Source organism: Mastigoproctus giganteus, chromosome 12 (assembly GCF_048544385.1).
Source record: "Mastigoproctus giganteus isolate SK-2022 chromosome 12, ASM4854438v1, whole genome shotgun sequence".
Classification (NCBI taxonomy): domain Eukaryota; kingdom Metazoa; phylum Arthropoda; class Arachnida; order Uropygi; family Thelyphonidae; genus Mastigoproctus; species Mastigoproctus giganteus.
The window spans coordinates 121,215,027-121,241,687 of record NC_143586.1 but is presented as its reverse complement, the minus strand read 5'-3'; the positions used below and the strand labels follow the sequence as shown (position 1 = coordinate 121,241,687).

General features: G+C 35.1%; 1 protein-coding gene across 1 annotated transcript in view; it reads left to right on the top strand.

Annotated features, from left to right (window-relative positions):
* The window catches only part of TfIIFalpha (transcription factor IIFalpha), a 175,224-nt gene that overhangs the window by 119,487 nt on the left and 29,076 nt on the right, over positions 1–26,661 (top strand). Inside the window, exons 10-11 of the mRNA XM_090386086.1 lie at positions 8,826–8,922; positions 23,717–23,816. Of these exons, the coding sequence (XP_090242212.1) occupies positions 8,826–8,922; positions 23,717–23,816 (197 nt within the window). The remainder of the gene's footprint in view (positions 1–8,825; positions 8,923–23,716; positions 23,817–26,661) is intronic.

Below are 26,661 nucleotides of genomic sequence, written 5' to 3'. Positions count from 1 at the left end.
GTTAGAGATGAGACATCAATTAGCTTAACTGCCCTCTTTTGAATGGAATCTATAAGCCTGAGAGAGGTTTTGGGTGCACTGCCCCAGATGTGGGAAAAATATTCCATGGTAATACAGATTTGCGATTTCTAGAGTCAATAACTATTTGGCAGAAAAGTAATGCCGAGAGCAAAAGAGAAAACTCAGTTTATTGGATGTAGAGGAAGCAATATTTGTAATGTGCTTTATGCCAAGAGAGATTATTAGTCAGGATAATCCCCAAGATCTTGCCTAGATGTTGGAGCGTCATCGAAGATAAGCATAGGAGCACTTTTTGCAAGATATAAGACAGGACTTAGTTTTAGAAGGATTGAATTATCTGGAGATCAGCATTTAAGGATTTGGCAGTGGATACTTGAAGTTGAAGCTGTTTGAGCAGGGCAAGGTTTCTCAAACTGGAAGGTGGAATGCAATGTGCTATTGTCAGCAAAACTGTGGATAGGATTTCTGGTCAATGGAAGAAGTTTATTAATATACAAGAGGAAAAGAGTGGCAGAAAGAAGAAAGAACAGAATCTTGGAGAACACCAGCATTAGTGGACAAGTTAGAAGACAGAGCCATCTACCATTACCTTCAGTGAGCGGTTAGAGAGAAAACTGGATACCCTGTTACAAAGAACAGCTTTCAAATCATAGGATGGGAGCTTATTTAGAAGACCTTTATGCCAAACATGACCAAAAGCCTTTGAAATGTCAAGAAATTTGAAATGGCTTGAGTTTCACCAAACATTTCCATTGAATTTGTCTATAAATGGGTAACATAAGCCAGAATATCACCAGTGGAATGACACTGACAAAATCCATATTGGTGATCATTGATCAGATGAAAGATTTCCAGACAGTTTTAAGAGTCGGTTGTTAATTGATTTCTCCATTACTTTTGGAAAGAGTAAAAAGAGTAATCACAATGGGACGATACTTGGTTGGAAGGGATTCATTACCCTTTTTAGGAACTGGCTGGATATGAGCAAATTTCCAAGCAGAAGAAAAAACACCTTTTGGAATAAACAAGTGAAAAAAGACAACAGAAAACGGGAGTAAGCTGAGGAGTGCAGGTTTAGAGAACAAGTGGAGAAATACCATCAGACCCTGGAGTTTTCTTAGCATCAGATTCATCAAAATCCTTCTGATATCTTTTTGACGGAAGCCCACAGGTGGCATTGAATGGAGTGTGCTGGGAATGGCTTGAGATGATTTATCAAGATCATCAATACATGAGTTGGAAGATAAATAGGATGATAGCAGATCAGCTTTATCTTTGGCTGATGTGGCAACAGAACTATCTGGTTTTTTCAGAGGTGGGAACAGAGATGGGCAAAAATTGCAACAAATAGCTTTGGCAAGAGACCAGAATGCTCAGCTACCATTTGGACTAAAAGCAAGTTTTCTACTCTTAGTCTATTCAAAATCTAGTTTGAATTTATTAATAAAGCTTTACAAAGTATAAATAATACTTAATAATAATTTTTATTATTATGCAATGTCGCTTATAAAAACATAGTACTGGAAATATTTTATAATTAAAATTCAGAAATATTATACGATTTCAGAGAATATAGACTTAGTGGTTCGCATTAAAAATATTATGTTGAAAGGGGTTCGCAAGTCAAAAAAGGTTGGGAACCGCTACTCTAATGGAATAAGAGAATGCAATTGTGGAATGTTATCAAAATTAGAAAATATCTAATATATTTTGTTTTCATATATTTTTATATATATTTCACTAAGATGGTGAAAAAGTCACCATTTTAGTGACTTTTTCAAGGGTTAACTATCCCATCAAGGTTGAAGAATGACAGCTATATTACTGTTTCTTCAGCAATCATTATGTTGGCAATGATATACCAGGTAGTTATAAAATAAGTTTCCCTATTCAAGGGACCCTAGTGTCAAAATGCTGTGTAAATCGGTGGGTATGTCATTTAGGGTATAGGGAAGCGATCTGTAGAAGAAGAAAAAAAATTAGTTAAAATTTCCGCCAGGGGAAAAATGGCACTGCACATATGTAAAAGTTATGATTTACTTCAAGACACACTGCTTATGCAAATGACATCCTGTTAGATAAAAGCAGAAAGGCCAATGCCACTGTCAATAACCATTATGGCTCTTACAAAAAAAAAAAAAAACTCTTTTAGTAAAACTGTTCTACCAGAATAATAGTAACGCTAATGCAGCACTACGTGAATATCAGAAACTTAAAGGTTTGCGTAAAGGACCTTTGACATCAGTGGGGCTTCGAAAACTAATAAAGAAATTTGAAGTGACCGACTGGGGAGTTAGCAATGCCCTCCAGGTCAAAATGCGAAACACTACCAGAGACTTGAACCTTCCTTGGTCTACTGTATGTTAAGTGCTTCGAATAATTTTATGCTGGTTCCCGTACAAGATTCACATAGTGCAAGAACTAAAGTCCTGTGATTAGCAACAACAACAAATAGATTTTGCTCTACAATTTCTGGCTCGTATGGAACTTGACGATACATGGGCTCAAATGATCTTATAGTCTGATGAGGCACATTTCACTCTTCATGAGGCTGTAAATGCGCAAAACTGCCAAATATGGGGAACTTTTCGTCCATCTGCTGTTCATGAAAGACCATTAAAAACCACGTTACAGTATGAAAGACCACTAAAAGACCACGTTACAGTATGAAAGACCACTAAAAGACCACGTTACAGTATGGTGTGGATTCACAGCAGAGTTCATAATTGGACCATTTTTCTTTGAAGATTCTACACCTCATGGCCCCATAAGGTGTACAATAACTAGTGCACAGTACTGTGTTCTTTTGAGAGATCACGTTATTCCTGCTCTGCAAGAAAGGCAATGCTTGGAGACTGTAGTGTTCGTGTACAATTATTGATTTCATAATTGTTGCTTGCTTTATCAATGTTTGTTAATATTTCTTTTAATTGTTCTTTGGTTTCTGTTAAAATCACAATATCATCTGCATATTTTATGTGGTTTATATTTTTTTCCATTTATTATTGTGCCTCCTTTTTCTTCAGTTGATTTCATTAGTTCTTCTAAGTAGATATTAAATAGATATGGAAATAAAGGGCATCCCTGTATGACTCCTTTCTCTATTTCAAATTTCTCTGTTTTAAGGTTGAATTTTACTATTGCTCTTGTATTTTTGTAGAAATTGTTTACAAACATGATTAATTCTTGATCAAGTGGGATTTTTTGTAGTTGCTTCATTAAATTTTCTCTATTTACAGGGTCAAATGCCTGCTTGAAATCGATGAAGCACAGATAGAGGTTTCTTCTTATTCCAATATTTTTCTGCAATGATGTTTAGTGTGAATTGAATATTTGGTCAGTTGTGTTGATCTGTCTTTTCTAAATCATGCTTGTTCTTCCCCTATTGTTTCTTCACATATTTTAAGTATCCTATTTTGTAAGATCCTTATAAATATTTTATATATATATGGCTTAAAAGGGTAATGGGTCTATAATTCTGACATAATTCTATACTTACTCCACTTTTCCAGTCTTCTGGTATATCACCTCTAAATAAAATTAGATTAAAGAATTGTGCAAGGTGTTTTAACATTGCATCGCCTCCGAATTTCCACAGTTCTGCATGGATTCCATCATTTCCAGGTGCATTGTCATTCTTAATTTGGCTAATTGCTTTCTGAACTTCTTCTTTTGCTATCAAGTGTGCTTTATCTCTTCTATTATCTAAGACAAGAGTGTTTTTTCTTTCCCTTTGAAAGAATATTATATGGAAAGAATATGGAAAGAATATTACCAAACAGGGTTTGGTAATATTCATTCCATATTTTTTAAATTTCTTGTGTGTTTTCTGTTTTTATATTGTTTTTATTTTTCATCATCAGTGTTTTCGGGATGTATGTTTAAAGAGTTCCTTTATAACCCGGTAAGTTTGTTTTAGAGTCGTGGTGTTTATTCACACAGCTTTGCTTTATCTTCCAACCATTTTTTTTTTTTTTTTTTTTCACTCCAAAACAGCTGAAGCCTTACAGAGGAGGAATATGACAGTAGCAATACAGTAATAATTCTATTTACAGTCAGTATACAATGTCAAATATACAAGGTCAATTTACTACATATACAATGAATATCTTACGATACAAGCGATTTGCATTTGAGCAAAGCTGGGGTGACAGAGAAATTTGTAATTCTAAGCATTTTTGTTGTTATCTTTTCTTGTTTGTTCACAATGAGTAGTTACATTGATTGATTTGTGTTATTATTCTTATAGTTATCCAGTTTTTTTTTTTTTCTTTTATTTTATTTATTTCTTATTATTATTTGTTATTTATTATCTTTGTTTATTGAAAACTTTACAGCTAAAATATACCTATTTTTATTATTTTATTCTTATTCTTTTTATTATTATTGAGTTAATCATTTATTTTCATTTTCTAGTTACTTGATTATAAAACCTTTGCAACTCTTTTTTGATATTGTTGTCTTCATCTAGAATATCAATGTTGGATTGATTTAGCAATTTTGCAGAATGAAATCTAAGTTGATCAGTTCTGAAAAGCTCTTGTACCAGCATATTATGCCTTCTCAATGCTCTTGGAGGACAGCTGAAATTGATGAGGTAGAGCAGCTCTGGGCCATCCAACTTTCCAGCCACGAGATGCATTAGGAATTTGCAGTCTGCCTCAGCCCTTCTTTGGTAGAGTGGTACCATCCCGAAGTGAATGCACCATTCATTGTAGGATTTTGTGTTAATTTCCAACCTGGATTTGTACACTAGGAATCTGACTATGGATTTCTGAATATGGTCCAGTTGTTTTTTAAGAATTTTGGTATGAGGATTCCAGATTTGTGAGGCATATTCTAGAATTGGGTTGATTATGCAAGCTGTTTTTATGAGCTGTATGTTGGTAAAGTCGAAGCAGATTCTTTCAGTCAGTCCAAGGGATTTGGAGGCCTTCGCTGTAGTTTTATTTACATGTGTGTGTTGAAGTTTTCCTTGTCAGAAAACCATACTCCCAAATCTGAAACCTCTTGTATTCTCAATAGCTCATGGTTATTAGTTTTATAGGCATAATTAATCTTGTGTTTTTTGTGATAGTCTGCGACAGACATGGCGCAGCATTTGTTTAAGTTTAGTGTTAGGCCATTGTTTGTAATCCATCAGGTGATAGTGCCTAGTCCATTTTCCAGTGATTCACAGTCTTGTGTTGTTTTGATGGTTTTGTATATTTTCAAGTCATCTGCGTATGAGAGCACTTTGATGTTAACATGTTGCATACAATCTTGTATGTCATTAATATATATAGCAAAAAGTAGTGGCCCCAGAGGAGAACCCTGTGGGACTCCCCTTTGTATATGGAAAGTGGAGGAGTAACTTCCTTCAAAAAGAATCTGCTTTTCCTGTTGTCAAAGAAGTTAGACATAAGTGATAAGGCATTACTTGATAAACCTATGTGCTTTAATTTGAGGCAAAGCAACTTGTGTGTCAAAGGCTTTTTTGTAGGTCCAGATATATAATGTCTATCTGATTGTTATTATCAAGGCTATGTTTGATGTCATGTTCTATGGAGAGTAGGTTGGTCACTGTTGATCTGCCCATAAGGAAGCCATGATGAATGTGGCTGAATTTGTTTTTCATGAAGCAGCAGAGCTGAGAGTAAAGGAAGTTCTCAATGATCTCGCTTAGGGGGTTGGCTTTGTGTATGGGTCGAAATGAGGCAGGTGTCTTTTGCACCCTTTTTAAAAAATGGGGTAATGGTGGTTTCCTTTAATCTTCTGTGGAGTGTCCCTTTTTGAAAATGGCTTTTATTTCCTTTTAGCAGCTTTACATAGGTTGTCTATTTTGTTTTTATATTTTTCCCTTTTTTCTTGACTTTTCTTTGTTTAGGAGGTTTTTCATTTGTCTTTTTTCCGTCCATACGTCTAAAATTTCTGCTGTAATCCACAGATGATGAATAGTTTATATCTTTTAATTTTTCTTGTAGTGTTTTCCCATAAATTTTATTTATTTTGTCTTCTTCAAATCGTGATATATTTAACATTTCTCTATTGTTCTTTGGCTTCGTATTTTTAAATTTCCATTTAATTGTTGCTGTTAGCAGTTCATGGTTGGTGTCAAGATCTGTGCTTCTAAGAGTTTTAACATTTTGAATGGATGATTTTCAGTTTTTCTTTATTAAAATGTAGTCGATGCAGTTTTTTTATATTTCCGTCTGGTGATGTCCATGTATACTTATGTTGAGATCTGTGGTAGAACAGTGTGTTGGTGATGAATAATTTGTTTTCTTTGCAGAAGTTCAAGAGTTCTTCTCCTCTCTCATTTCTATTTCCTATCCTGAATTTTCCTAATACGTCGCTAAAGTCTGTCGAAAAGCCTCCAACTTTTGCATTAAAGTCTCCCATTATTATTAAAATAACTTTTTCGTTTGTGTTATCTATGGTTTCTTATAGGTCTGAATAGAAGGAAATTGTCTGTGTGTCATGATATGTGAGGAGTCTGGTGTAAATCTGGATTATTTTTATGAAGATTCCTTTTTCTTTACCTTTTATTCTTAAAGTTATCATTCTTGTGCTGTGTGGGTGAATTTCTATTATTGAATTTAATAGATATTTCTTTACTATGAAAGCAACTCCTTCTCTATGTTTGTTGTCTTTTCTCCCTGAGTAAAATATTCTTCCTTCTGTCATATCCTGTGTTCCTTCTTCTGTCCAATGTGTCTCTGACATTCCTACGATATCCCATTTGATCTTTTTCAATTCTTCTTATACCAATTTTATTTTCCCGGGCTTGTAAAGTGATCTTACGTTTAGTGCTGTGCGAGAGAGATACATTTGAGTTTTGGCTGACCATATAGCTTTCTTCACAGCTGTGTCGGTTACCCCGGATGAGGTAGCAAGAATGTTTTATCTGACAGTGACTGAGGTCCATCGGGTTTAAGGCAGATAATCAGCCGGCTTGCCATTCCTCTGCTGCATAGTCCACAATTTAGATGGGACCAGTATCTTGGAACTCTTCTTCTTCTGTCATGACTGACAGAAGAAGAGTGACATAACTATCATATAACATTTTTTTTTTAAAAATATTTTATATATATATATATATATATAATATTTATGTATCTAACAGGCAGAAAATTGAGTGGGGGTGCCACAAAATAAAATAAATTACTTAGGGGTACTGTTATTAAAAAATAGTCTAAAACCACTGTGTTAAAGGATCAATGCATTTAAGATCAACAGTGATCACAAAACAGCATTCAGGTGCTATATCGAAGATGGAAAAGTTATTAATAATATGGATATGGATGGAAAATCAGATTAAGGAGCAAGTGCCTCAAGAGTCCAATGGCCATTCAAGCAAAAGCAAGAAGTATTTATGATGATATTAAGGATAAGTACAGTGAACCCCAAGCCAAGTTTGTGGCAAGCAACAGGTGGTTTAATAGGTTCAAGCAATTTGCTGGTTTCTAAAACATTAAAGTATGCCATGAAGTTGCCAATGCCAATTCTGTAGCTGCAGAGAAATTTTGTGATGTGTTGGAAAAAACTCATTCTAAATCTCAACTTCCAAAGCGGTGTGCTTATCAGCTGGAGAGTTAATTCTGGCCATGTTGCTCGAAAGGTAAAACTTGCTGATGTTATGCCTGTCCTCTCTCTCTTTTTGTAATTTTATAATTTTGAAATTTTTGTAATTTTTCCTGTGCATGAGATAAAAAAAAAAAAAATTGAATAAATGATTCTGTTTATGTTTGTTGAACATTTCTTTTTTGCTTCAATAAAATTCAATCAAATTTACAAGTGCTGCATAAGCATTTAGGGAAATTCCAACTTACGTAAAATTTCGACTTATATAGAGTTCCGCGGAATGCAATCCTTACATAAGTCAGGGAGTGGCTGTATTTCAAATGTGGTCTTACAATTGCCATACACAGTGTGACTATGACCTACCTATCTCTACAGGATAATGTTCGATAAACCATTGATAGGACACCATGGGCTTTCCTGGCTGCCTGATTACACTGCTCAGAAAACTTATGTGATCTGAAACTTATATCTGCCTGTATTATAACTCCTAGATCCCTCTCTTCCTCTACTGTTTTTAATTTAATCCCAAGTGTATAATTTACACTTGGGATTAAATTGAACTTTAACACCAATTGTATAATTTATTTTGGGGTTGTTATTTTCCAAGTTCGCTGCATTAAAACATAGCTGCCACTTTTCTGACCATTCTTGCAGTCTATTCAAGTCATCCTGTAGGATGACTTGAATAGACTGCGGTGCTTGGTACTGATCATTAACGACTCTACCACTCTTACGTCATGCTAATTTTGACATGCCTTCTATCCTTTCATGGATGTCGTGGATGAAAATCAGAAACATCCTTGGGGGGACCCCAGTTCTGACTTTATGCCAATAGAATATCCATTAATACAGATGAAAAGACAAGATAATTAATTTAAATGTTTTTATTGATGTAAATAACTTTGGTTGCTAATGCTTGATAGTTAATAAAATGTGCTCTTTAAATCTGCTTGACCATTTATAATTTGAATGTCTATAATTTGGAAATTTTTAAAATCCTCTCAATCCCTGAGGGTGCCAGATTTTAAAATGTTTACTATATGTATATTTTCTAAAAAAAAAAAAAAAAACACAACCTTGTTACCTTTTTAATATTTTAATTTAGGAAAAGAATAATGTAAGGTTATGTAATTATAGGTCCCCTCAAATATATTTTTATTATCCACAAATGTAAATCCACTTGTGTCTGACTTTGTATATTTATAATATATTTATTCATGGATCAAATTATGCATTTTTAGAAACCAAAGAGGAAAAATGGCTCAGATAATAGTGCAAGTAGTAGTCGTGCCAATACACCTACTAAAATGATAGATGGATCTAAAGATGCTAAAGAAGGTAATTCTTGGTAACTTAAGAGAGATTATATATTAGATTACTAAACTATTACTTTTTTTATTACAAATCTTTATTTTTGTATTCATTCATTTATATACATAAAATAAATAGATGTATATGTATTCTACAATATTAATGTTATACCTTTTACTAAACTACTATGGTGAGGTAAATAATAATATAACTTATCTATAATAACAATATAAGATCAAAATTAAATTAATTTTAGACAGATTGGCCAAATTACTTTAGATCACTTGATATATAATAATATGATATATAATTGATAATAACCAAGTCAATATAGAAAAATTGATTTGATTGAAATGGCTTTGCACATCCACATTTTATTAATACATTACTAAGTTTTTGAAATTTTTATTACCTTTCAGCACATCTTTGTGCAAATGAATTTTCAACCATGCTTATTATTTAAAACATCATGTCACATTTCTTTTCTCAAATTTTAATAATAATATAACTAAGTAAAAAATAATTGTCACTTTTTTATTTTAAGATATTATTTTAAGTGTTTTATCTTCATATAGTTTTTAATTGACCTTAGTATTTAAAATTGAAATGACTGATTCAGATATAGAAAGCAAATTTAAACTTGAACCTTATTTGCAATTAAAATTGACAAAGCTTGCCTGGATGTGTTGAAATGAAGTTCAGTGAAGCAAGCTCTTCTGTTTTGTTTTCTAATTACATTCTAAATAACACAAAAGTTAATGTCAGTTACCCATTTTGACAGCATTTATTTTTAAACTTAAACCCCAGTCCTCTGGAAATCTGTAGATTTTTATACTGGTGGTATGTGAAATTAGTATAAGTAATCAAAGGAATCAAATATCAGCCAAAAAAAAATATATCCACATTGTCTCTCCATCTCCTCTAATATTTTATCTAATCTCTCCTTAAATTTATTCCAACTATCCACCTCCACAACACCAATTATATCAAGATATCAGTAACATTAAAAAATATTTCTTATATTGTGTTAGCATAGCATCATTTATTTTATCTGCCTCAGTAAAATTCTACCAGGTGTAGAGGGGTGTAACAAATTTAAAAAAATTATTTAAAAAATCTCATATAGGTAAGTACAGTAGACTCGATTTTCCGGGATAGATGGTAAAAAAATATTCCCGGTTAATCCAAATACAGTAAGTCCCCGACATAGGAAAGAGATATGTTCCAGGACTTATTTGTTTTACGTAACTCGGGAATGATTAATAAAATATTGCTACTATATACCTGATATGCCAAAATTATAAAAAAAACACATAATATCCTCAGAAGAATGAAGAAAAATAGTTATATATTTTTAATTAGTTCAATTAACAACTTTATCTGGGGAGAGCGGTGAAGTAGCCGGAGTGGCACATAAGAAAAGAAAACATAAAAGGAAGTAAAAACGCATGTTATTGAACTGCAAAAACTGATATGTATTTCGTAGCCTTGGTTATTATTATAGTTGACCTTCATTGGTGCCGATCACTTCACCGCTTTGTCTTTCTCCTTTGTGTTCACCATTGCCAATCTGAATTCCACGCGATACTTTTTAATGTTTAGCCATTTTCATACATCCTTATTATTTTAATTTTCTGATCCAACTCGATCGCTTTTCTTTTTTGAATAGATTTACTAGTACTGCTAGTCGGCACCGTGATAACAGTCAAAATTAAATTTTCTGTAAAGAACTTCACAGGGTTAAGGCGAAAACTCACTATTATCACTACACGCGAGCTCACATTTTACTAAAACACCTTTCTGGAGGTCACTACCATAAAACAATAAAAACAATTTGCACTTTCCGGGTTACTGGACTTTTCTGTTAGTGCGTATAATTAAAAACTGGTAGTAAACTCGATCTTATTGCATTTTTGATAATACCAATAGCTGGAATTCTGTGGTTTTTTACTTTATTATGGTGAAATGTGTGTCCCCGCACTGAAATCTTCAGTCATATAAAAAAATATAAATAACGTAACGTAAGTCCGAAGCTACATAAGTCAGGGACTTATTGTATCGAAAAATGTTCCAGCAATGTATGTAAAAAGTATGGCAATAGATAAAAAACGGGGAAAAAAAATTACCACACACTACTTGCGTGTCCAATACGATGCTTCCGTTTATTTTTCACGACGTTGATTTTAAATCTAATAGCTTCCCTTTATTTTTTACAATGATGCATATGGTCTGGTCATCAACATTATAATGGTTCTTTAGAGATTTAACAGATGCAACGTTATCAAACTTTTGAATAATTTCAAGTTTTTGTTTAATTGAAAGCATAACTCTTGCGTTTGCCCATCATTTTTGCAATTTATAAACAAAAAAACATAAATAATTACTATAAAAAAAAAAATTGCAACATACCTAATACGAATACTGAAACAATTTGTCCTTTTCTGGTGCGACGGAACACAACAGTCGACGTGATGCACTAAAACAAACTAAACATTTGGCCTCTTTTTTTTTTTTTTTTGAGTGGGGGGATGTGAAGACAGCAGGGGTTGCAAGAAAATTAGGTACACTAATCTCCCAATGACGACTTATAATGCCACTGGGCTTTATAAGTCTTGTCGTTTATTTACCTATGACTTGCAAAACATCTGTTTATACCTATTGTAGTTATTACTTGAATTTTATGATTTCTGGGGTTTTTTTTTCTTTTTTTTCTAAATCTTGAAGTGTACCGGTTAATCGAGAGTCTGCTGTATAAATTCTGGGAATCGGTTAATGCATACAAGTGAGATACCCTAAAAAATAAAATAAATAATTACAAAATATATATTTATCCTATCTATATAATATCAGTGTAAAAAAAACCACAGACAACTCTTAAAGGAAAAACTATGATAGTAGTATAAAGGACATCATTTCAACTGTATCTCATATTGTGCATATCCTTCACAACGATAACGCGTTGTATTGCACTACTTCAAATAAGTAATGCTTTACTAATAGAGAAGACTGTTGTTACTTATTCTCTGTAACCCTCTGACTGAGCCGTATACACTCAGTTTTTATCCGACAATGACCGTGTGTCTGCTATTTTTAGCTTTTTGAAATCAGTAAACCTTTTTACTGATATTTAAAAAATTGTTACTTGTTTATTGATATTTGTCTTTTACAGTTTATACTTATTTTTATACCTTGACTCAGTGACCTAATTCATTAGGCCACTGAAAGTTTTACTTTTTTATGACCAGGTTTTGGCGCATTATAGCCTTAGTTGCTAATGCACCAATAAAACCCAACCATCCAACCAACTTATTCTCTGTGGGCACCACCACCCACCATTTCAAGGCTTATTGGCTTTTCATTGGTGGGTGGGCAGGCACTCTGGTAATGCAAGCATGACAACCCAGTTGTGAAGATAATCCCACAATATGAGAGATGCCAAAAGGTGTACGTGATAATGTTTAAGACTTAATGCAACTGGGCATAATATTTTTAAGAGTTATAATTATCGGTGTAAAAACACTATAGACAACTCTTAAAGGAAAAACTACGATAGTAGTATAAAGGGCATAATTTCTACTGGATACAGTTGAAATGATGCCCTTTACACTACTATCATAGTTTTTCTTTTAAGAGTTGTCTATGGTGGTTTTACACCGATATTACATAGATAATTATAACTATATAATATTAGTGTTTATTTTTATAGTTATATAATATTATGTCCAGTTGCATTTAGTCTTACTTAAATATTTATCCTATATATTAATTACTTTAGAAATTTAACTGGCAGATTGATTATGTGGAGTAAAATTTCGATTCATACTTAAGATGATTTGTACTAATGGTTTGGGAATGCATAATTCATGCTTTTTCAAAGGTCTCAGAGGACACTCAAAGTTAATCACGGATAGAAGATCCTACTAAGTGGATTAACTTGTTCTCCTATTATTAATGGAAGCAAACCAAAGAAATTGCACCACTCTTTGTAAGAGCTACTTTGGTATTCTAAATTTGATTTTTAAACTAGGTATCTGATTATTGTTTTTTGAATATGTGCAGTAAGGATTTGAGATCCTTGGTTTGTGCAATGAGATATTAACTATAAGGATTCCAGACCTGGAAAAACTCTAGAATTAGAACTATTGTCATTATGTAAACAGTTTTAACAAGTATCTTGGAAATCAGATATCTTTTTAAGTAACTGAGAGGCTTTTGCTGAAATTCTGTTTATTAACATTCAACAGATTTTTATTCAGTGTGCTGTTTACACAGTTTGTTCAATGAAAATAAGAGTCCCAAATGACTAATTTCATAACTTCTGATAATTATTTGGTTCTCCAATCTCTGTAAGATCAATATTCTTTTTATAAATCTTTAAATCATCAATACAAGATAATAATTCAATGTAGTACTAGTAGTAATGGAGGCATGTGATGCAAGAAAGCAAACAAGCATATGAGTATGAGTTTATGTAGTATCAGCCAAAAAAAAAAAAAAAAAAAAAATTTCAGACATCCATCCGTTCCCTCTAAAAGTTTGTCCAGTTCTCCTTGAATTTATTTAAGCTATGAAATTCCACAACAACAGATGGAAGTTTGTTCCAGCAATTAAACAATTTCCACACATCTATTCTGCAACTATCTTTCCGCAATTTGAATTTATGCCCCCTCAGGTTTGTAATCTGAGCAAATGAAAGAATCCCATCAGAATTCGGCGTGCTCAATCCATTCAAGGCCTTATACACCTCAATCAGATCACCTCATAGGTGCCTAGTCTCCAGACACTGCAATTTACAGAATTTAAGCCTTTCTTGGTAAGAGGACCCCTTCGTTCCCCTCACCAATCTTGTTGCTCTTCTCTGTACATGCTCAAGCAACTCTACATTCTTCCTAAAATGAAGCCTCCAGACCTGTACACAGTACTCAAGGCATGGCCTGACCATTGGCTTATACAAAGGGATAATCACCTCGTTTTCCCTACTAACAAAATTCCTGTATATCGTTGACAATGATCTGCTCTGGCAGCCTGTCTGCATTGCTTAGATAATTTCATATCTGACTGCATAATTACTCACAAATCTTTTTCATTTTCTACCACCCTAAGTGTAGTACCACACAGTTGGTACATTTCTCTGAGGATACAGCTTACCCATATGAAGTATCTTGCATTTGTGAATATTAAACCTCAGTTGCCACTTCTCAGCCCATCTCAAAATTTTCCAGATCCTGTTGCAGTAGCATACTATCATTACTGTTATTAACAACCCTGCCAACCTTTGTATCTTCTGCAAACTTGGATATTAAGCCTGATATATCTTCATCAATATCATTGATAAATATACAAAACAACAGTGAGCCCAACACCGAACCCTGGGAGACTCCACTAATAACATTAATCCAGGAAGAGAAGCGTCCATTGATTACCTCTCTTTCTTCTCCAACTCAACCACCCTTTTTTCAATTGTAGCAACTTAACCTTAATACCATACTGCTCTGATTTGTATGGTAGTCTTCCATGTGCAACAGTGTCAAAATCTTTCCTGAAATCCAAGTGTATGATACCAAAATTATTTTTTGCATCCAGTTCATTTGTAACCACATCATAGTATCCAATCAAATTTGTCAGACAAAACTTTCTCTTAAAAAAACCCATGCTGAGTCTGAATCATTACTTCAGTCTTGTCTAGATGATTCTGCAATGCTTCTTTAACCAGTGACTCCATTATTTTCCCTGGAACGGAAGTTAAACCAACTGGTCTGTAGTTGCTCATGTCACCCATGTCATATATTTGCACATCTCCAGTGTGTGAGGATTTCCTCTGAGTTCAAGGATGCCCTCATAATTATGGTTAAGGGTTTGCTTAGTTCCTTTGCTGTTTCCTTTGATATAGATCCCATCCACCTCAGGTGCCTTTCTTATGTTTAACTTCAACAATTTCTCCTCCACTTTGCTTTCAGTTATTACAAAATCATTAAACACCCTGTTATAGTTTGATAAACTTCCGGCAACCCCTTAATAACTCCTCATGTGTGAATTGAGATGCAAAATACTCATTCAGATTATCAGATATCTGAGCAGGATTATCCACAGTCGAACCATCGATATCAGGTGGACAAGTCTGATTCATCCCCTTCCTTCTAGAGTTTATATAACTAAAGAAGTCCTTGCTGTTTTTCTTAGCATCCTTTGCCAAAGATTTCTCTTAATCTGCCTTCGCTTGCCCAACCTCTTTTGTGACTCGATTACAGATTAGCTTATATCTGTCATAGGTTTCTATGTCGCCTGATAATTTATATGCATCCCATGCATTTTTCTTTTCAGCCACGTCTCATTAGTTCATCTGACATCCGTTTAGGCGTAAACCTTGAACAATATTTCTTAATTGGTATGAAAAGCCTAATAGCTTTCACGATTAGTTCCTTGAATGCTACTCACTTAGAATTTGATGTTGGTAACGTCATCAGTTGGTCCCACTGTACAGAATTTAAAAACTATCTGAGACCACTGTAGTCACTTTTACAAAAGCAAAAACCCTTCCCTTTACCCCTGATGGTAATTATATCTTTAAGTAAACCCCAGATCAGTACACTGTGATCACTGCCACCAAGTGTTTCCTTTATCTGCAAATTTTTAATGCATGAATAATCACTGCTGATAACCAGATCAAAAGTATTACACTCTCTGGTTGCCTGTCGAACATGCTGCTGCAGAAAACAGTGATCCAATAAATCCACACAAGTCTTGCTAGTGTGCGAATGACCAGCCCACAAGTTCCAGTCAATATCTGGGAAGTTAAAATCCCCCATTATAACACAATCTGATTTACTGGCCCATTTTATTTCTCTGTACAATTGTTTGTTGTACTCAGAGTCATTAGGCCTATAACACACTCCTACTCTCATTTTTGCTTTCCCTGTGATTATGTCACACCAAACTGACTGAACATTGCACTGTCCATCTATGTCATCTTGTTGCACTTCCTTAGATTTTATGTTTTTCTTAATTAACAGCATAACTGCTCCTCCTTTCCTATCTTTTCTGTGCACATTGTACTCCCCAAATTCAAATTCTGCACTGCTTATATCTGTGTGACAGCATATCTCTGATATCCCAACAATATCTGCCTTTGACCAGCACTTCAAATTCATCAAATACAAGGGTCCCTGAACGTGAGAAAATACAAATTTATCAAATACAAGGGTACCACAGGAGGTCCCTGAACGTGAGAAAAATCATAGTATCATGATTTACCTATCAGTTTTTAACTGATAGGTAAATCATTTTTTACCTATCTGTTAAAATCTGATAGGTAAATCATAGTGTTTTAACTGATAGTAATATTTTTATATCAGTTAAAAACTTCCAATAAAGAGGAAGCTTGACCCACATTTCCAGTTTGTTTATCACATAACTTATGTGATACAGTGTCAAAGACTTTCTGTAAATCACGATGGAGGGGGTTAATTTGATTATCATTATCTAAAGTAGATTTAACATCTTGTTCAACTGTCAGAAGTTTGGTAACAGTAGACCTTTCTATAAGAAATCCATGGTGAACATTTCCGATTTATTTATGATGAAGCTGTTTGGTTACAAATAATTTGTTCAATAATTTGGCCAGTGGATTTTTCTTATTGATTATTTGAAATGAAATAGGATTGTATTCATTACCTCTTTTTGTACAAAGAATTGTAATAGTAATTTTTAACATAGAAGGAAACATCCCATTGGCAGAATATCTTACTTCTAAAATGAAGAATGCTATGAAACAGTTCTTCAAAAAGGCCATTGTGATACCACTATACTGGGAGAAATATAATTTATATAATATTTATTGTAAGAGAAAATTAAAGGTTAATTTCAAAGAGAAAGGAACAACTGGAATTAATTTCTGAGTAATCTTTGAACAGTCAATCAATTTCTGAGTAATTTGTTGAACAATTAAATACAGTGGGTGGACAAAATAACAGAAACACCTGACATGAAAGTAGTGGTAGTTTTGTATTTATTTATTTATTTTGTTTCTTGCAGGTAGGAAAGTGAAGGAAAGATGATAAAATCTAATGTTTATTTATCAGTGATATAAAACGGTACATGAAGAAAATGACTGACCTGTCTGAATTCCAAAGAGGTCACATTTTTGATGTACATTTAGTTGGTTTGTTTAACATAACCAGAGCAAACTGTATTGAAAGTGATGTCCGCATTCAACAATTATGGAAACACAAAATCTGATAGGACAGATTGTGGCAAAAAATCGAAGTTGACTGAAAGAGAATGGACACTGTTGACTGGACACTGATGTCCCCAAACATAAAACTACTGCAGAACTAAATACGAGTCACAGCAATCCAGTTTCTGGCAAAACAGTTTGGCAAGAACTTTATAAAGTTGAAATTTATGGCAGAGCCACTATTGCCAAACTATTTGTTACTGATGGTTATGTTAGAAAGAAGATGCAATAGTGTAAGAAGCACAAAAACTGGATACATGTCATATTCAGGTGAATCATCATTCACACTTTTTCCAACATTGGGGAGAGTTTACACTTGGTGAATGACAAAAGGAAGCATACCGTCCTGATGGTCTTGTGCCAATTATCAAACATGGAGGAAGCTCAAAGATGTTTGAGCAGCAATTTGGTATTCTTTAGGTCCTATCATCACCATGAATGGGTGAATTACTACCACTGATTATCTTGATATTCCGAGATTTGCACCAAGGGATGACCAGGTTCATCTCATGGTGCAAACATTGTTTGCTACAAATAATGCTGTGTTTCAGGGTGATAATGTTCCAGTACACACGGCCAGATGTGTCCAATTTTGGTTTCAGGAGCATAAAAATGAAGCTAAGCATCTCCCCTAGCCTGCACAATCACCAGACAAACATTATTGAGTCACTGTTGGGTATATTTGGAGGGGAGAGTGAGAAGCAGATTTTCTCCAACTTCGTTACTCAAGGAGCTTCTTGAAACGTTCCTCCATGGAGAATGGTCCCATATGCCTCTTAAGGCAGTTCAAAGATTTATTTGAATCTATTCCACATATGAAGCTGTTTTAAAAGTAAAGGGTGGTGTAACATCATTAGCATCAGCATTAGTTCAGGCATATGATGCAAGAAAGAAAGTTTATACAGCATCAGACAAAAAAAAAAAAAAAAAAAACACCTTCCCATTTCACCCATTCAGTCACTCCAAATGTTTATCTAGTTCAGCCTTAAATTTATTTAAGTTATCATCTTCCACAATAACAGATGGAAGTCTGTTCCAGCAATCAACTACCCGCTGGCTAAAGGCAAACTTCCGCATATCTGTTCTACAACTGTCTTTCTTCAATTTGAATCTGTGCCCCCCCCCCAGGTTCTTAATCTGAGCAAGTATCCCATCAGCATTGACCTGCTCAAACCATTCAAGGCCTTATATACCTCGATCAGATCACCTCGCCTAGTCTCCAGAGCTGCAACTTGCAGAACGTAAGCTTAAATCAGAGGTTCGCAATATATACCTTTTAATATATACCTTTATAATAATTTTATTCTTTATATAGAGGTACTAAATAAAGATCAATTATAGATCACCACAAAATTAAAAAGATAATGGTACAATGCATACTGTACACCTTTTTTATAATGAAATAAATATAAAAATTTTAAAAAAATAATAACTTTAAGTAATAAATTCTATATGGACTGAGACAGTATTTAATTTCCCAGATATTGACTGGAATTTGGGGGCTGGTTACTCACACACTAGCAGGGCTTTTGTGGATTTATTGGATGATTGTTTTCTACATCAGCATGTTCAGGAGGCAACTAGAGGGAGTAATACTCTTGATTTGATTATCAGCAGTGATTCTTCATGCATTAAGAATCTGCAGATAAATGAACCACTAGGTGGCAGTGATCACAGTGTGCTGAAGTGGGATTTACTGAAAGAGGTAACTACCATTAGGAGTAAAGGGAAGGGTTATTGCTTCCGTAAAGGCGACTACGATGGACTGAGACAGTATTTAAATTCTATACAGTGGGACCAACTGATGATGTTACCAACAGCAAATTCAAAATGGGAAGCATTCAAAGAACATATCTTGGAAGCTACTAGGCTTTACATTAGAAATATTGTTCAATGTTTAGGCCAAAATGGATGTCAGATGAACTAATGAGGCATATGGCAGAGAAGAAAAATGCATGGGATACTTACAAATTAACACATAACACAGAAGCCTATGATAGATACAAGTTGATATGCAACCAAGTTACAAAGGAGGTTAGGCAGGCGAAGGCAGATTACGAGAAATCCTTGGCAAGGGATGCAAAGAAAAACAGAAAAGAGTTCTTTACTTATGTAAACTCTAGAAGGAAGGGGATGAATCAGATTGGTCCACTTGATATTGATGGGTCAACTGTTGATGATCCTGCTCAGGTAGCTAACAAACTAAATGAATATTTTGCATCGACATTCACACATGAGGAGTTATTCAGCAAGGGGAATGCCAGAGGTGTATTCAACTCTAGCAGTAAGCTACAGAATCTTGAAATAACTGGGAGTAAAGTGGAGGAGAAACTGTTGAAGATAAACACAAGAAAGGCACCCGGGGTGGATGGGATCTATCCAGTTATATTAAAGGAGGCAGCAAAGGAAGTAAGCAAACCCTTAGCCATAATTATGAGAGCTTCCTTGGACTCAGGGGAGGTACCCATAGACTGGAAATGTGCAAATGTGACCCCAATTCACAAAGGAGGATCAAAGGCTGACACAAGTAACTATAGACCTGTGAGCTTAACTTCTGTTCCAGGAAAATTAATGGAGGCACTGGTTAAAGAAGCACTGCAGGATCATTTAGACAAGACTTCAGTTATAGATCAGACACAGCATGGTTTTGTTAAGGGGAAGTCTTGCCTGACCAACTTGATTGGATACTATGATGCAGTCACAAAAGAACTGGATGCAGGGAATAACTTTGATATTATATACTTGGATCTTAGAAAGGCTTTTGATACTGTTGCACATGGAAGACTGCTACACAAATTGGAGCAGTGTGACATTGGAGGCAAATTGCTGCTATGGATAAAGGGGTGGTTGAGTGGGAGAAGACAGAGAGTGGTAATCAATGGACACTGCTCATCGTGGACTAATGTTATTAGTGGAGTCCCTCAGGGCTCAGTGTTGGGTCCATTATTGTTTTCTGTATTTATAAATGATATTGATGATGGTATATCAAGCTTAATGTCCAAGTTTGCAGATGAAACAAAGGTTGGCAGGGTTGTCAAGGACACTACTGACACTACACTGCTGCAACAGGATCTGGAAAGGTTGAGCAGATGGGCTGAGAGGTGGCAAATGAAGTTTAACATTGACAAATGTAAAGTACTACACATGGGAAACAGCAACCCCAGGGCAACGTATCAACTCTGTGGTACTACACTGACAGTGGTAGAGAATGAAAGGGACTTGGGGGTGATTGTGCAGGCAGATATGAAGTTCTCTGAGCAGTGCAGACGGGCTGCAAGAGTAGCTCATGGAGTATTGTCAATGATATACAGGAATTTTTCCAGCAGGGATAAGGAGGTGATTATTCCATTGTACAAGGCAATGGTCAGGCCACACCTAGAGTACTGTATACAGGTCTGGAGGCCTCATTTCAAGAAGGATGTAGAGCTGCTGGAACGAGTACAGAGAAGGGCAACAAGATTAGTGAATGGAACAAAGGGGTGCTCTTACGAGGAAAGGCTTAAGTTTTGCAAATTACAGTGTCTGGAGACTAGGCACCAGCGAGGTGATCTGATAGAGGTGTATAAAGCCTTGAATGGTTTAAGCATGCTCAATGCTGATGGGATTCTTCCTCTAGCTCAGAAAAATCACCTGAGAGGGCATAAATTCAAATTGAGGAAAGACAGATGTAGGATAGACGTGCGGAAATTTGCCTTTAGCCAGCGGGTGGTTGGTTGGTGGAACCGACTTCCATCCCTTGTAGTGGAGGTTGATAGCCTAAATAAGTTTAAGGCTCAGCTGGACAGGTATTTTGAACCAACAGAGGGGTGAAGTGGAAGTGGGTTTTTTTTTTTTTTTTTTTGGCTGATGCTGCATAAGCTTGCTTTCTTGCATCAAATGCCTCTACTAATGCTAATGCTAATTTAAACCCAAATTACACAGCACCCCAGTTGAAAACCACTGGCTTAAGTTCTGCGCCTCTCACCAATCTTGTTGCCCTTCTCTGTACTCATTCTAGCAACTCTACATCCTTCCTAAAATGAGGTCTCCTGACCTGTATACAGTACTCAGGTGTGGCCTGACCATTGCCTTATACAAAGGGATAATCACCTCCATGTCTCTACTAGCAAAATTCCTATATATCATTGACACAATTACCCACGTCTTTTTCATTCTTCTTCACCTCCCTGAGTGTAGTACCACACAGTTGGTACGTTTCTCTTGGGTTACTGCTACCCATATGGAATACTTTGCATTTGTCAATGTGAAACTTCAGTTGCCACTTCTCAGCCCATCTACCTAACTTTTTTTAGATCCTGTTGCAGTAGCATACTGTCTTTACTGTCATTAACAACCCTGCCAACCTTTGTACCATCTGCAAACTTGGACATTAAGCCTGATATACTATCATTGATAAATACACAAAACAACAATGGGCCCTGGGGGACTCCGCTAATAACATTAGTCCACTTAGAGCAGTGTCCATTCATTACCACTCTTTGCAAATCATATAAGTTACAGCTGCCCAGGCTAGCCAGGTAGGTAAAGTGCCTGCCTGGCAACCCAAAGGTCGCGGGTTCGATTCCCGCCTTGGGTGTGGATCACAGTAAAATGCAAAAAACTTTGGGAGGTGCATTATGGCCATAGAAGCTGATGCGCCAACAACTAACAAGGAAAAAAAAAAAAAAAAAAAATATTAGTTACATACCTGTAACCCTTATCACTGGTATTTCCATTATTTTGTTCCCCCACCTGTACTTTGGATTATAATTTTGAATAGAAGGTAGAAAACTTAATAGGCTTGATATCAAGCTCTTGGCTTCTTTTCAAAGTTAATTCTAATATTTGATGCTTCCAGGAGTTCCAGAATGGTCTCCCTTATTTTTGAATCAATCTCTTATATTTGAATCATCACAATCAACTCAGATTGATATGTGGAAATGTTGAAAAAAGTTGAAAACCTGCATCCATAGAGTTTGACCGGACAAAAACCTTAATGAGGTGGTTCTTCTCCATGACAACATACAACCCCACATCAGTCTGTGCACGATGGAGGCCGTTGCAAAACTGGGGTGCACTGTTCTTCCTCACCCTTCTCTTAGTCTGGGTCTTGCACCTTCCAGCTATCACCTCTTCGGCCCACTGAAGGATGCATTCCATGGAATCCATTTTGCAGATGACGACCAGCTCAAACACAGTGTTTGTGAAGCCCTCCAGAGCTAGAGTAAAGACTTAAAAATAACAGTTTGTTAATGACCGAAGATTAATTGATGTAAAAGACATTACTATTGGCATTGCTTTCGTACCACTCCTTGTATATGTCAATAATTAGCCAAATCTAATTCTGAAATATAATTGCACCTGTAAAGAAATTCTGTTCAATTACATCAGACATGTATAGAGCCATGCTCAAAAAAATGTGAGTTGTGTCTGCAATCTTGCTCAGACACAGTAGGAAGGATTTGATGCTGCAAGTCAATTAACTCTTAAGCTTGAGATGATCTGTGTGGCTTTCAGCAGGATATTTTTATGTAGCTTTAAGGGTGCAGAGGAATGCACAAAATCTTTGGGGTTATGAGGCCATTGTTAGATGCAGGAATAATTTCTTGAATCAATGTTTCACCACTAAAAAGAAGTGGCTAAGGATAAGATGAGCAGCTATAGACTGGTTAGTGTCAACTTAGTGGTAGAGAAGATAATGATGTCTTTGGTCAGAGGTGCATTACAAAATCATATTTAGAAGTATAACTTCTTAAATGGGTCAGAACCCAACTTTGTAATGGGAAAAGCTTTTCTTGATCAACCTGATAAACTACTAAGATGTGGTCTTATGAGAATTAGATGCAAAAAACAATTTTTACATTATCTGCTTCTGCTTGGACTTTGAAATTGTACATTGAAATGGGACACAAAACCAGGAGTAGACTATTTGGGAAAACTAAGGCCGCCATAGCCTAGTGGTCAGGCGCATGGGTGCATAAGTACACGTGCCTTGAGTGACTGGGGTTCAAGCCCGTGACTACTGAATACGGTGCTGTTTCTTGTATTCAATCTATCATGGAAACTCCTCTGACCGTTTGGTCGTCCTGGAGTATAAACAGAAAATTTATTTATTTATTTAATAGACTAGACCTCAGGACATTTACATTTGGTCAACATATCATATTGTTGACCATTGGAATTAACTGCCTACCTGAGGCTGTCAGCCTGGTGGTGAGTATTCAATATCTTCTAGTTCTGGGTAGAATATAATAAGCAGAATCCAAGATATAGCAGAAGCCTAGCTTCCTTGCATCTTTTTGTCCTTTACTAATAAGTTTCTCAGCAAATTTTCACCAGTCTTTGATGTGTGTCAAAAGAGGATTGGTCTGGAAGTTCAGTTATATTTAATATATATATATATTTTTTTTTTTTTTAAATTTTAAATATAATGCTGTTTATTCTCAATATGGCCATTGCCAGATTTTATATATTCTTTGTGATTGCATACATATTGAATTAATTATTATTAAGAGCAGTCATTTTAGGTGCTACAGTTAACAACAGACCACTTTTGCATTTAAAATATATATGATATTCTCTATTAAAAGCAATTACTTCTTATTTCAGGAACAAAGAGCAGTCAGAAAAGAAAACTAGGTGACCCCTCTGTTCCACCTAGCAAGAGGTCCAAACCTGAAGTCCAGTTAGGAATGGCTGCTGTATCATGGTAATTATGTTTTTAGAACTAAAATTTTTCAAATGTTTATGTTATGTTTATAAGCAACATATTTTAAATGTTTGTCTCCGGGCCTTTGTTAGTCCATTTGCACAGGTAAATTATTATATTTGCAAGGTGATCAAGAAGAGAATTGTTATTGTTCCATATGGCCAATAGAAAATTTTTAAAGAAGTATATTTATATTGAATTTTAAGAGATTCTTCATCACTTAGACTTAGATCCATGAGATATTTACTTGCTCAGAAAAAGCATTATGAAATACAAAACAGACATGTTTTTTTTTTTTTTTTGAAACTGTCTTTATTTGGCTTTAACTGCTACTGTAGGACAGACTGTTAGTGAAATAAATTATAAGAAAATTTTATTTTGAGAAAGCATTTAGTAAAAGAGTGAAAAACAACAGTGTTTCCGAAAAATATTGACACATGAATAATGAGTTTTGAATGAATAATGAGTTCTTGCATTTTGTTGCAGTTGTGAAGTAAATTGTAAAAGTGATAGCCAGCTCATAATATGCAAATATAGAAAAATGTTTAGGATAATTATATGAGGATAATTGGAATAGATAATAAGAATATTTAGGATAATTGGAAGAGGGGATCTATGTGATTGTTTATTATTCTGAGATAAATTGAGATCACACTATTATATTATGTGGTAGATTTTAAGTAATTTATTATTGAAAATCCTACGATTTGAATAATTGAAACACCTCAATGCCAAACACTAAAACTGGCCATGTTTTGAGAACTTACTGTTTCATGTTTTCAAGCCTGTGGGGTTAGAGCATTGGTTGGACTTACAATTTCTAGAAAGTTTTACAAAATCAGTTAATAATCAAATTATGTTAAATAATTCAGATTACGGTATAGTTTAGGGCTAAAGCCTCAGGTTATGAAGAGTTTAACTAATGTACAAGTTAGTGCAATTGCATCATTTCAGTACATAGCCAACTACTTAAGTAGTCATAAATTGGCATCATTAAGTATATCTCATATTGTGAATACCTTCACAACAAGTTGCCATGATATTGCACTACCTCAAATAGGTAATGCTTTACCATAGGAGAAGACTATTGTTACTCAGCGGATACCATCACCTATACGGCACTGTTTCGGAGCTTATTGGCTCCTCATCAATGGGTGGACAGGTACCCTGGTGTTGCAATGATGATCACCCAGTTGTGAAGTATAAATCCACAACATGAGAGATGCCTGATGGTATAGAGTAATTTAGATTACAGTATAGTTTAGGGCTAAAGCCTCAGGTTATGTAGAGAGTTTAACTAATGTACCATATAACTACTTAAGTAGTTGGCTATGTACTGAAATGATGCAATTACACTAACTTTTACCTTAGTTAAATAATTCATTAAAGTTGTAGAAGTTACCATTGGGGTTGAATTTGCTTGGTTTCAACTTTGGGTTATAGAATAATTCTTTTATGGGAAATTTTGATAACATTTGACATTATCAGTCTTAATTACAATATTTTACAATATATACTACATAATACACAATATCCATTTACAATAATTACAGCAGTTTACAAAGACTATTAGTATATCATATAGTTTTTCTGGAAACCTTACCTGTTTATGTGATTCTGGAGTGGAGTTTACTGGGAAGTACTCTGAGTGGTCTCAGAGAAAGTTTATATATACAGGTAGGATTGATTTTGGTATAGCCAATGAGATGGTTTTTGGGTACTGGGTATAATAATAATATTATTACAGGATTAATAATAATGTAATAATGATAATATTATTATTATTACAGGATTTACTGCTGGTATGGCCCCGGATGCCAAGCGTTATAGTGATCAACCAATTCTCCGAGTGATTTCTGGGGTGTTTCCTCAAAGATATAGTTTTGTTTCATTTGTTTACTTTCCTATCAATTGATAGACAACTTAGTTTTACAAATTGTAAGTGCCATTTCAGAAAGGAAAAACACCATTTTTTTTCCCCCTTTAAAATTTTAAACTTTTATACTGCTAGAGTGACCTAGGAGAAGAAACCCACTGTCCCAGGGCTGAAAAGAACAAAGATGGAAAACACAGTTTCCCCTTTTAGAGCCATTGAGCTCAAGACGAGATACAAATGATAACAATAATGACTTTTCTCAGCTGAAGAGGTTGAGAATAATCCCTCAAGAGGAGGTACCAGCATTCTTTATTCTGCTCTCTCGCTCTTCTCTCTCTCTCTCTCTCTCTCTCTCTCTCTCTCTCTCTCTCTCTCTCTCTCTCTCTCTCTCTCTCTCTCTCTCTCTCTCTCTCTCACACACACACACACACACACACACACACACACACACACCAGCCTCTGAGTAAGTTATCACTATTCCTTGTTGAGAAATGGCTTGAGTCTGCTGCAGGTTCAGCGAAAACGGTAAGGTGATTCCAGTCTGGGGATATTCTGGTAGAGACCACAAAATCTGAACATTCTGCAAAGTTATTAAAGCTGACTACTTTTGGCAGATGGGTCGCCTCCATAGCCAGGTGGGCAGGAGCAGCAGTGCATAGCGTACGCTTCTTGATTAGACCGGGGTTCGAGCCCGTGACCACCAAATACGGAGGATGCGGAAAGGTCAGGGAATGACCACCACATATCCCCGGAGCAATATGGCCTTAGTTGCTAATGCTCCTAAAAACCAAACAACAACAACTTTTGGCTGACAACCAATAAAAGCATTGGTCAACACCAAAAATGTTTCTGGCTTGAAAATAGTCAATTCTTAATTTCAGCATGAGAAAAATGAATATAACATTTAAAACTCTTAGCTCTTGGTTCCATGATATAGCCCCTCTTATGATTTAGGGGGATATTGGTGAA